We start from the raw sequence: 12,178 nt of genomic DNA, 5'->3' as shown, positions 1-12,178 counted from the left end.
ATTCCGTGATTGCGCCACTCCTCATCTTTCTCTATCTCTCCATACACATATATATATCTGTGTGTAGTCCCATCTTGATCTGATAGTCTTGTGCATTTATCTATCCACGATTAGACACACCACAGTAATATTCCTTATCTCAGCCATATTATTGGCATACACGATCGACCTCGATTCAAAGTATATGTTACCCCTTCGAAACTTCCTGGCTTCATTCTCTACCAACTCTGCAGCTAAGATGGCACCCAAGACTCCACCCAACCCCACTGTACCGACTGCGATTAAAGGTAGAGAATGGTTGAAACTGGGTGAAGGAGGTGAGTAAAGTTCATGGACCACTATAACCCTTCACCTTGACCATGATAATTATAGATGACTGATGATTGATCTCGATGGGTTTTCCGGTTGGAATAGTCGAACATGCTACGTTCGCATCGGGATGTTTTGTGAGTTCAGCATTATACCTTTCATTTCTTCCTCCCTTCTACTGATATATTGAATATCGACTGATGATAACATGCATGTAGTGGGGAACCGAACATCTTTTCTCAAAACACTATGGCCACTTACCTCAATTTAAAGCTATATCAGGATACACCGGAGGACAAGCTGAGAACCCATGTGAGTGCATTCTCTACTTGAGATTCCTATTTCAATGAACAGCATATTAGTTTATCGACCGATATAATTCGACGTTAACTGATTCGATATCTTTGTCGTTGCTGCCTTCCTAGCCTATCGTCAAGTATGTTCCGGCACGACAGGCCATGCAGAAGCGGTGCAACTCTCTTACCAATCTGGATCGGTCTCATATGCCGAATTGGTAGAGTTCTTCTACAGGACACATGATCCTACGACCGTCGATAGACAGGGTCCAGATAGAGGTAGTCAATATAGGAGTGCGATATTCTTTCATTCGCCTGAACAGGAGGAGTTGGCTAGGAAAGTTACACAGGAAGTACAAGAGAAGTAGTGAGTTGTACTTTCCTTACTGAAATAGTAGTCTACCTATCCATTATCGTATACGATATCATTATCATCTCGGACTAGAATTTATGCTAATTGATATGGACTCTTGTATAGCCTCAAAGGAAAACCAATTGTCACTCAGATTGTAAAAGCAGGTAAATGGTATCCTGCAGAAGATTATCATCAAGAATATCGTAAGTATTCTTTGCGATCAGACGTTCATTCGGCTCTCAAAGGTCTAGAATCTCTAGCTAATTAAGTGGTTTTCCTGCAATCTATCAGTCGATAATAATCCAGGTGGATACGAATGTCCTACTCATAGATTTTACTGGTAATTATTTGACGTGTGATCCTTTTTTGGACCAATTTTCTGATTATCCGATGTCAAGTATAATATCCAGTAGATCGACAATGCATAACTAGCGCGTGTTCACAATGAGAGCTACGGATATGATTTGCAATAGTCGTGCATGAGTACTGCTCATTTCGACCTGTACTGCGTGAGGGCAAGGGAATTGGGGGTTGGCTCCACACTCGCTATCATCATATGTTCCCAGCATCTTTCAGAGTGTTTTCCTAACGAGGATGGTCTTGTCTAAGTACGATATAACCTGCCGATCAATCTGACGACGGATGAGGGAAAGAGCCGGTACCCATACGATACACGGACTGCCGTCTGACAAGTGAGCGAGTGGACAATCTTCCTCCAATTTTCATACGATTCATGATCATCGATATATAATATAGCTACAATAAACTTCCTACTTCATACTTGACGTCCGACTTCTCGATTCGCAAACAATCAAACATCAAAAAGACATTTATTGCTTGTTGATGCCGAGAGCGTCCTACATTTGTCACAGAATATCAGCTCAAACACCAATTTCGAAAATGGTAGTGAAGTCTAGCTCACCTTGGCCTTGTCGGCGATGGAAGATTGGTTCTCGTTTTGGTTACCTGAGACGGCATCTCCAATCTCTTGGGTGAAGGATTTTTGAGATTGAGGTTGAGCGGAGGAAGCGGCGGACTATCGGGGATGATAAATATGTCAGCTTGTTCAAACTTCCGTCATGAACAATTAAGATGTATCACTCACGTCGCTCTTTCCTTTGATAGTGTCACCGGCTTGCTCGAGGTATGTCTTCTCGGAGTCGGGCTTGAGGGCGGCACCGGCCTCTGTGAGAAGAAGGACGAGTGGTCAGTATATGTCGGTAAGTAGAGTGAAAAAACAGAAACATCATGTAAAGTAATTAGAACGAGGAGTGAGGAAGTTGACTGAGACATAAGGGCCGGGGCCGGTGAACGAGGAAGGGAATGGTGACAGGTCTGTCGATGTGGCAAATGGATACCATCGTTTCTTCGCTAAGGCAAGGGTTCATGGGAAAAGGAAGAGAGGTATAGTGGAGACGGGATACTCACTGTCAGTGAGAGATTGTCTTCCAGTGTCGGACATTGTTAAGTGTATTGGTGTGTTTGTTGTTAGGTTGTAAGTTGAGGTATGAGTTGAAGATGTGCTTGTGAGATGAGAAGAAAAAAAGGAAAAGAAGGGAATCCCGTTGAAGAAGCAGGTGATTTATATACCTTTGTTGACGACCCAACCCAACCCAATCCAACCCACCCTGTGCACGTTCCCACTCCTCTTTCCTCTTGTTTTGTGAACACATTCGTCATATCCATCAAACACCTGCGCTGTCAACTCAACCGGTAATCGCACCAGCCCATTCTAACCGAGTTTACAATAGATATGATATCAGATGAGATGATCAGTGACGACATCCCACCTCATACCACCTCATATCCACTCATGCGTCATGTACTGTACATTGCGAGTGGTGACGTACTGGAACGTACCTTTTTACCCCTGAGCCAAACCACTGGGATGCCACTTTGTCAATTGTGGCGGAATCAAACTACATCGTGGCATCACGTGGTAGCTTTGTGTTGGTGAAATGTAAGGGGAGAAAGGAGGGTATGACGTATGACGTATGAGGGGTGAATGGTGGATCTGAGTTTGGGTGAGGACATGGATATCAATCGAAATTATCTGATTTTGCATTTCATTTCTTCTTTATTTATATTTCACAAGACAAGAATCTTTATAAGACGATCATAACGACTTTCACACACGTATCTATACACACAAACAGTCACATACACAGTAAGTGCCTAGCCTTCCATCTCATGCGTGCGTGGGCAGAGCTGATTCTGTGATATAATCGTGTAGATGGCCGACGCTGAATCTATCGCTCAACAAAACCCCGGTCTCGATACCAAACACGATTCTGCAGGTGCCAAACACCCAGCTACCGGTGGATCAGGTGAGACAACCTTTCAGCATCATACCAGGTGATGATGATGTGATGGGCACTTGTATTGACGATTCTTCGATCTCATAGGCAACCCCCAAACTGGTGAACCATTCGAGCACGCCAAACCTGACGCTCATCAAAGACTCGATAGGAAAGACGAACGATCTCACCCTAATGCTCTCGAGGATGCTCAGCGAGTAGAGAAATTGGAGAAGGAAGCTGAAAAGGAGCATGAAGATGCTCTTAGACATCCTACTGCCGCTGCCAAGGCCCACGGTAACAAGCCCTCTGCTGGAGCCGTAAAGGATGAGAAGATCTTGGACGAGGAAGAGGAAGAATTGAGAAAGAAGGATGAAGCTAAGAAGCAATCTGCCGAAGCTCACAAACCAAAGCATCACTAGGAGGTTTCTCGCATTTATAGCATTTTTCCCATACACAATCCACAATTTACAAACAAATAAAGTATAGTAGTAGTAGTAGTAGTAGTAGGAGCTAGTAGTCAATCAACATCCAATCATGCATTGTAGCATAACATCGTATCGATATTGGTCTTTACAGTTGGCTCGATGGTTACTTAAAATACTATCCATCCAGGTTCACTGTTCCTGTCGAATCGACCTCCACTACGCGTATCGTATCGCGTTCGGTAGTCGAGTGAAACTTCATTGACAAAATCATATGAATATGACACCAGAATCATAGAGCGTCGTCCTACTCTTGTTTGACTCTCACTGCAGGTGGAGCGAGCCTCGATAACTAGCAGGCTCCGTCAGAAAGTTACCCCCCAAAAATACGATGTCTACTTTCCAGGATCTCAAGAAATCCCGAACCGCTCGTCAAGGTATATCACGTCCTCAGCCTTCATCTTCGTCAACATTGAACGGAGCCAATGGACCGACCCCGGATTGCGTGGACGATGAACTAGCTTCGAAGGCCAGGGAAGTGCTATCCAACGCACTTGGGAGACCACTTGGTCAGGACGAACCTGGCTTGGAGTACTTGAATGATCCAGAAGTGGAAATCACCAATGTGTCGTCTTACTATTCACAAGGACGTAAACAGGAGGTATCTCGAGGTATAGGACATCCGAAAGATCAAGGCAAGGGAAAAGGGAAGCAGCCTCAGATGTCAAAGTATACTGTGACGAAAGAAGGAAAAGATGAGGTATCTCATGAATTGTATAAAAGCGAATTGGAAGGTAGTGGGCTAGAAGTTCATGCTCTTCCTGGGAGAGGGAGGGGATTGATAACGAAGCGATTGATCAAAGCGGGTGAGTACATAATCCACAATTCAATGTAGGATTGGATTCATCGATACGTGATGAACGATTGATTGATTGATTTACATGTCTTGCTATCTGCGAATGTTATCAACCGAAAAGAATGACTTGTACTGACATTGATGTTGAATGATATTTGTAGGCACGATAATCCTCAAAACACCACCTTCCATATCCGCTTTACAGAATCAACATTTCCAAAGAGTCTGTCATGGATGTTATCTAACGATGAAAGAAAGGAATATAGCGAGTTGTAAAAATGAGAAAGAACGATATGAGAAGAAGATGCGAGGCGAGTTGAAGATCAAGTTGAATAGGTGTAGTGGATGTAAAGTTTTACATTATTGTTCAAGGGTGGGTGATTGGTATTTTCGTAACATTGGCTCCATGTCATGTCATATGTTCTGTTATTGGTTTTTCCATACACTATGTGAATGATCTGACTTTGTGATGTGACGATGACGAATATAGGAATGTCAGTTATTCGATTGGCCAACCCACAAACATGAATGTATAGCTCTACAGCGATTCCGAAAAATGTATTATAGGACGTATCCCAACAAACGACAAGATGACGACGATCTGTCTTGGACTCAGGCGAGCCCCGAACCGGTTCGTGCGCTTGCGAGGATCATCTGGAGGAGGAGGGTGGAGAGAGAGAAGAACGGTGGAAAGGATGGAATATGGGTGAGTGGTGGGAATATGTTGGGGATATAGAAGAAAGGACACCGTAGTTGATAAAATATTCGGTTATAGTGGAAACAAATAGCTTCTCTGGAATCTCGTATGTCTTTTCAAAACCTCATCACGACCAGTTACTCGACATGGTATCTAGAATATACGATTCCGCTTTTCAACATGAAAGAATTAAAAAACTGATATCATTCTAACCTTTTATGATCTACCTATTTCAGACGTGTCACTATCCACCCGACAGGAGGTGATGCGTCTAGCTCAACAAGCTCAACACCTTCAACATTACCTTTCAGCTTCTATACCCACCAAGGGATCTGATGAGGATGAAGACCAACTATTACCTGTTAATATGGAAGATTTCGGGTTTGAGAATGTACAGGAGGTTATGAATTTCTGTTCTTCTGTGAGTTATGATCCACAGCCCTTTGTTACATCACTCGACCTCTGCATTTTTGGATTATGATTTTGTCTGAGTTGTACACCAAGTGACAACCAGAATTACTTGCTTACTTGCTTGATTACAGTTCCACGTCAATTCATTTACACTTTCCTCGCCTTCCCTCACACCTATCGGGGTATCCAACTCACCTCTTATGGCTCTATCTAACCATTCCTGCGACCCAAATGCTATAGTGGTATTTCCGAACGGCGCGAAATACATGGAACTGATAGCTATCAAAGATATCCAAATTGATCAAGAGGTGAGTACAACCCTGGTTCTCAACCTAACCCAACTCTTCTATACAGTTGACCTGATACCTTGTTGACTGATTTGAATGATGGATATTTTATTATGTCAGATTCTCACATCATACATTGACCTTTCATGTCCTTACGATATTCGACAACGTGATTTGAAGGAGAGATATGGGTTTCAATGTGATTGTACACTATGCGAGAAGAGTAAGGATCAGGCGGCAGATTGGGTAGATCCAAGATGGTGTGTGAGACATGAGGGATGTAAGTGTGGTGATGGTAAGGGCAAGATGCCTGGTAAGTTGAGTTGGACGAGCGTAAGTGGTACCGGAACTTAAGCTGATGTGATCCCTTGGGGAAATCAGTCACAGGATCTAAAAGGGTTGTTTCAGTCAAATGCGATAAATGTAAAGAGGATTTTAAAGTGAATGCTGAAGAGGTATTGTCGGTAGTGCAGAAGGGAGTGGACGTGTTGGACAGTGATGAGCATAGACAACTGGGTGAGTGGTTGTACTTTCGCGACCATAACATTCGGATATACGCATACTATATTCATATTGTATGAGCAAAAGGACTAACCAAGATGCTTTGTTGATCTTGGGTTGTTGGGTAGATTACAAAACCGCTCAAAGAACCTTGTCAACCCTAATCCCCAATTTACAAAAACACTTACCAAACCATTCATACCCCCTTCTCTCCTTATTGAGATTATCATCCGTATCCCATACACCACCTCAATCGCCTAAAGATCTACAAATAGCCTTGAAACATATAAAACAAGCTTATGAAGCTTGTTACGAGGTATACAATCAAAATCACGCTACGCCTACCCTAATCTTGTGTGAATATGCCAAATTGCTTTCTCTAAAGGATTCAGAACAACCCAAAGCTATTGATTTGAATGGTAAGAAAGGGACGGAAATGAAAAATACGATCATCAGGAATTTACTCAAAGCGATTGAGATGTTAACTAAAGCTGTGAAACAATCTGAGATCACGTTTGGAAAAGGAAGTGTAGTAGGAAAAGAGTTGGAGGGGATTTTGGAAGGGTGTAAAGAGGAGATGGAAAGGTTGAAGAGGAGTTAGTAGGATCAAGTTTAGGGTTGTTGTGCTGTGCTGTGCTATCGATGGACGATTTGAGATGTTGTTGTCATAGTATATGAAAAAGAGATCATGGACTGAATCACGATAAATGCATATTCATACTTATGAAATATGAAAGACCTTATCATTATTCAGCAGAAAAAAAAAGAAGAGTTATTTCCATTAATACCTTTCCTTGTCCCTCATTTATGCACGTACCGCAAATTGAACTTCCCATTATCGAGCAGCAAGCAACCAACATTTTAACGTTAATGTCCTCCTTCTGGCATCCTCTCATCCTCTCATCCACTCATCCACTCATCCCCAGACCAGTGACCAATTTCGTTTGCTCTTCACTCAACCACCCCTCATTCATCCTTTTCACTCCCTATTGGAGCTGGACCCAAACCAGCCGTCAAACCCCTCGCACCCGCCACTCTTCTAGCAAGCCCTCCCACATTCGCTTCAGCCACTACGACATCTTTCGAAACTTCCACTCCGAAAGCCAATTGAGCCAGATCAGAGATCCGTTGAGCTTGAACGGGAGTCATGATGATGAAATCATCTTGGTCCGTTCCAATCCCTCCTCCTCCCTTTAGAGGAGGATTGTCTTCTTCTCCTATATCTTTTGCGTCTGGGGCAAAGAAGGAAGAAGGAGGATCGTGAAGATCGATCGAAGACGGTGAACTTCCAAATATATCTTCTTCGCCATCTGTTCCTACATGAACATCCAAGTTCCTACTATGTTGATTAGGTTGAAGGATTGGTATTGATTTAGCTGAAGGTGTAGACGAATCCTCCTCCTCTTCCTCTTGTTCTGCTTCCATGTAAGCCTTTTTGGCTTTTCCGTCTGGGCTTGATTCCTCTTGACCAATTGGAGAATCACAATCGGAAGATGCATTTCGTCGTAAAGTGACTTCCGATTCGGATAATTGCGATAGAGCAGAACCAAAAGATTGAGGTTGATGCTTCACTTTCATTTTAACCATCGAGCTGGACAGTGAACTGGATCCAGAAGTAGAGGTCGAAGAGAGGGTTCTGATCTTGGATTTGGCTGATCTGGGGATAAGTTTAGGATCGTTATCCAATGAAAGTGAGACGATGTTTAGGAGAGTAGATCGGATGGATCGGATGGAATCTGGGTTAGAAGGTTTTGAAACTATTTTTGAATTTACCATCAGGTCGATCAGTCTCATATTCCCTGACCACACAAAATGAAAAGCCAAACCCACCATAAAGCTCAATAGGAGCCACTCTAGACATGACATTATGTTTCCCATCATGATGATATCTTATCTCGTAATTGCCAGGTAACCAAGGTAATTGTTCACCCTTGAACAGAACTTCTCCAGCATCCGATTTTTCGTTAACCGATGGGTTGAGGTAGGTATCACCATCCCATTCGTCCTCGTAGATTGGCATCCATTTGCCTACAGAGGAAATTCGAGTGACTAAAGTCGATTTGTTCGATCCCAACCTGTAGATACCGATCCAATCTTTACGAGAGTGGTTGGAAGGTGCCGTCCATGATACTCGGATGGGTTGGCCGACATGGTATCTAGGCACAGGAGATGACGAAGAGGTAGGTAAAGTCAATGAGTATCGAGAAGGATCATAGGCTGAGATGTCATTGGCGACTCGTCTGTGTGAAAATTGACATGAGTTGAAATGTCGAGCAGATTGCCCGAGATCAAATGACTCACGTAATTATCATTCGTTCCCTTGAGTGCTGGAGCAAGATTTTCGTATCGTGAACCATATCAGTGAACATTGGTCGGGCTGTAACAACGACAACTGTCAGCTATTGTACCTGCAATATCTCCTGCTAGCTGAAATTCTGCAGCCCGAAATCAAGCTCACCATGATCCAAGAACTCTTCAACAGCTTCTGTAACCTTCTCTTCGACCTTTTCGATGGACCCCTTGACTTCCTGTACCACTCTTCTGATCTCAGATCCCCTCTTACCGCCTTTGGTGGAGAGAGTCTTGTCCGCAACATTCTTGAGGGTCTTGGTCAAACCACCATCTTTTCGAAGTCGATCACCATACAGCTTCTTCATGTGTGGTCTGCGGATCGCTATAGGATTAGCTATTGCATCCACCAATATACGCCTGGATATCAGGCATAAATTGCCAACTTACTGCTCGACAAATGACAAGAACCACCAATGACTCAAATGACTCATCAAAGCCAATGCAAAGACGAGTTTGGAATTACTGATCAACCACATGCCCAAGAACGCGGCTCCACCCATACTTCGCTCGGGATTGTTGAGGAATCGGTAGATACCGGTGTAAGCGAGTTGAGAGGGTATGCGTTCGAGCAGGAAGAAGTCAGAGTAGAGCCAGCCTGGGGGGACGAGTTATTGATGTCAGCGGAAATGACGCAATCAGGTGAAGGGTATGGAGGTGGAGAGCGCGAGCGGTTGCCAGCTAGAGAATAGAGTACTCACCAAAGTCACCTAGTACTTCATACGACGATACAGCGGACCAGATGTGCAGAGCAATCAAGAGCTGTCAAAATTCACAATATACGTCAGCTCATTAGGCTACCAAGCAATGGCAAGTTTTGCTTTCAGCTGGATCATAGACTTACCAATCCCAAAACATGTCTCAAGATGGTCCCACTGACGGTCCAATCACCAGGTAAATGATAAGTCTTCCAAGCCAATCCAGCGAATGATACTATGTCATGTGACACCGATCAGCTTACATTGTACGAGAGAAAAATCAAATACGCAGCTAGAATGGAACCTACCATATGTCATGACTAAACTGATGTTGTAACCAACTTGCCAATTACCAAAAGCTTCTTCAGTAGCTCTTTTCACCACATCTTGTTTAGCTTCCGTCTCAATCTCATCGATGTCTACATCTGCATCTCGAAGATCGGCGAATTGACTATCACCAGGATAATGATAGTGTTTCAGGTAATGTCTGACCAACCATTTAGATTTCGATTGAGCGCGTAACAACAGCCCTAAGCCGTAGGAATGGAATAATCTCCATGATAAGGCGTGTAGGAAGTGACCAGACAAAGCGAGACGAGGTGATAGTGGTGGGATCAAGGTAGATAAGGCGTAGATGATTAACATGACTAACGCAAAATCGTTTGCTCTGCAAGAAGTAACATCAAGATCATATGTCAGATACGACTCCAATATAGAGGGAAAAGAAGAACTTACCTGAATATATCGAGTTGCGATAGCACGATCATAGGTTTTCTAAAGTATCTATGAGTCAAGTCGTGCATTGACAATTTCTTGGATTTCTTGTTACTTGGCTTTCTGCCGGCTGTGGTTGCAGGGTATGGTTTCGCATATCCAGAATCGGTATTTGAGCCTGAAGACATCAAACTGTCTGAACGAGGTTTTCGAATAATAGGGTGAATCTCCACATTGGAAGGTGGTAATTCGGGTAATTCAGATTCATTTTCCGTCTCGCCTGTTAGACGTCCACATGTCAGCGTGAAATTCAGATTGCAACAGGAAGGACTAGAGCCCACCCTCAGTGACTGGAGGTGTGGGACCCTCACCACCTTCTTCAGCTATAGCCGCAAAGCCTGATTCTCCGGTGACTCCGTTGTCGTGTTCCCACGAGAGGGGTGTTCGAGATACTAAGGGTTTTTGACCTCCTCCATAGGTTCTTTCGATATCTGAAGAGGCAAAACAATGTCAGCTGAGGCTGGCACTTGTAGATAAAGGGGCTAGAGTATACTCACGAGGATTCTCAAACCATAAGAGGAAGGCGAATTGAGCAGCATGAGCAGCTAATGACACGAATAAGACGGTGTAGGAGCCAACGACTGGGTATCATGTAAAGAATAGAAGTTAGCGGTTTCCACCTACTCAGGGTGCTTGCTCATGGGCACTTACCCATGGATAAACCGTAATAACCAGCATATCCAACCGAGTACATCGGATGAGGTGCAATTTCATACACCCCATCAAAGACTAGATCATTCTGCATGACCATCATCCAGAATGCGTCTCCCCAGTACCAAGCATAATCCTTGACTACACGGTGCGCATCCATCTTGACCCAAAGGTTGAAAAGGATCAAGGACCAGCCGAATGCCCATCGGAGAATGTGCAGGGGGACGGAATGGTTGGTTGGGAAATGGAGGTTGGACCAGGCGAAGCATGTATAGGAGACGAAGTCGCTGCGGTGATTCCGAATGTCAGTAGTGATCTTCATGGGTTGTGAAGGGAAGATGAAAAGAACAGAAAGAGACACTCTAGATATGGGTCATGTATGAAGGAGGAGTTACGGCCATTACTCACTTCAACAAAACTACATCAACCAATTGTCTGAACATTAACCAAGCGTTAAATTCCTGTGGAACATCTTCCCATCTATATGAATCATCCATCTTGAGTTGTAATTCACTTTTCCACCATTTTGCCCATTGTCTTCCTTCTTCTCCACCTACATCAGAATTCAGATCCAACCATCCCTTCTGTTTTAACCATCTTAGGATATACTTCTTTTCAGATTGTTTGCGTAGTAACCAGGCGAATCCAAAATCATATGATCCTCTCCAGAATGCGAAATACACCAGGAAGAATATCGACCTAGTCGTGCTATGATTTCTCAATAGGTAAAATAAGAATGGTTGGAATAACAGTGAAAATAACGTCAAGCGAGTGATAGTTGACTTATGAGTTGTGTAAATCAATGTATGCAAGAAGGAATGAGTGTTGGGTGCTCGGAATACTTCACCAGAAGAGGTTTTGCCCCAATTGATCTCTTCTCCTTCTTTGTCTTTCGAATCGTCTACAGATGATTTCTCGTCTCCTACGCTGACGGACGAGGTGGTTTCGGACGCTTGGGCCTTTCGTTGACGAAGGGTTGATTCAGGTGTCGGAATACCAGTAGCGTCGTCACTCAGACCAACTTTGGCAGCTGGATGAGGAGGGGGTACCATGGTGGCTAAGCTGATGTCCTTAGCAGAACCAAGAGATGCTGGTCGTGGTGTATGGATTACAAGAGAAAACGTAAAAGCATGAAATAGCCAAGACGAAGAAGAACATTCCATCTCGACATTCGACATTCGACATCCGACAATTCGACATTCCGGCTTATCGGGTTGCAGACCAATCCGATTACAAACAGCCAATTAGAGCGAAAGATAAGATTGTTAGTGT

At 43.7% G+C, this 12,178-nt stretch overlaps 5 protein-coding genes across 5 annotated transcripts; 3 read left to right on the top strand and 2 right to left on the bottom strand.

The window, feature by feature from the left end:
* Positions 1 to 184: 184 nt before the first annotated feature.
* I203_103207 (peptide-methionine (S)-S-oxide reductase) lies at positions 185 to 1,304 on the top strand (the record flags this gene model as incomplete). Its single annotated transcript, XM_019150667.1, has 6 exons — positions 185 to 317; positions 415 to 446; positions 528 to 621; positions 735 to 972; positions 1,084 to 1,163; positions 1,252 to 1,304. 6 exons carry the CDS (start codon positions 185 to 187, stop codon positions 1,302 to 1,304), a joined length of 630 nt encoding a protein of 209 aa, XP_018999894.1.
* A 486-nt stretch (positions 1,305 to 1,790) lies between these two features.
* On the bottom strand, positions 1,791 to 2,422 carry I203_103206 (uncharacterized protein; the record flags this gene model as incomplete). Its single annotated transcript, XM_019150668.1, has 4 exons — positions 1,791 to 1,817; positions 1,883 to 1,996; positions 2,066 to 2,145; positions 2,389 to 2,422. 4 exons carry the CDS (start codon positions 2,420 to 2,422, stop codon positions 1,791 to 1,793), a joined length of 255 nt encoding a protein of 84 aa, XP_018999895.1.
* Positions 2,423 to 3,193: 771 nt separating this feature from the next.
* Positions 3,194 to 3,679, top strand: I203_103205 (uncharacterized protein; the record flags this gene model as incomplete). The annotated part of the gene is made up of 2 exons (XM_019150669.1): positions 3,194 to 3,287; positions 3,366 to 3,679. 2 exons carry the CDS (start codon positions 3,194 to 3,196, stop codon positions 3,677 to 3,679), a joined length of 408 nt encoding a protein of 135 aa, XP_018999896.1.
* A 394-nt stretch (positions 3,680 to 4,073) lies between these two features.
* I203_103204 (uncharacterized protein) lies at positions 4,074 to 7,035 on the top strand (the record flags this gene model as incomplete). The annotated part of the gene is made up of 9 exons (XM_019150671.2): positions 4,074 to 4,548; positions 4,700 to 4,911; positions 5,029 to 5,244; positions 5,314 to 5,341; positions 5,472 to 5,656; positions 5,778 to 5,954; positions 6,054 to 6,246; positions 6,315 to 6,449; positions 6,563 to 7,035. 9 exons carry the CDS (start codon positions 4,074 to 4,076, stop codon positions 7,033 to 7,035), a joined length of 2,094 nt encoding a protein of 697 aa, XP_018999898.2.
* A 365-nt stretch (positions 7,036 to 7,400) lies between these two features.
* On the bottom strand, positions 7,401 to 11,958 carry I203_103203 (uncharacterized protein; the record flags this gene model as incomplete). Its single annotated transcript, XM_019150672.1, has 14 exons — positions 7,401 to 8,191; positions 8,265 to 8,674; positions 8,736 to 8,811; positions 8,893 to 9,098; positions 9,174 to 9,381; positions 9,485 to 9,545; positions 9,628 to 9,716; positions 9,790 to 9,876; positions 9,940 to 10,148; positions 10,217 to 10,475; positions 10,537 to 10,686; positions 10,753 to 10,836; positions 10,907 to 11,193; positions 11,315 to 11,958. The coding sequence occupies 14 exons, from the start codon at positions 11,956 to 11,958 to the stop codon at positions 7,401 to 7,403; spliced, it is 3,561 nt and encodes a 1,186-aa protein (XP_018999899.1).
* Positions 11,959 to 12,178: the final 220 nt, after the last annotated feature.

This window comes from Kwoniella mangroviensis, assembly GCF_000507465.2.
Source record: "Kwoniella mangroviensis CBS 8507 chromosome 1 map unlocalized Ctg01, whole genome shotgun sequence".
In the NCBI taxonomy this organism is placed as follows: Eukaryota; Fungi; Basidiomycota; class Tremellomycetes; order Tremellales; family Cryptococcaceae; genus Kwoniella; species Kwoniella mangrovensis.
This window is presented reverse-complemented; position numbering and strand designations above follow the sequence as displayed.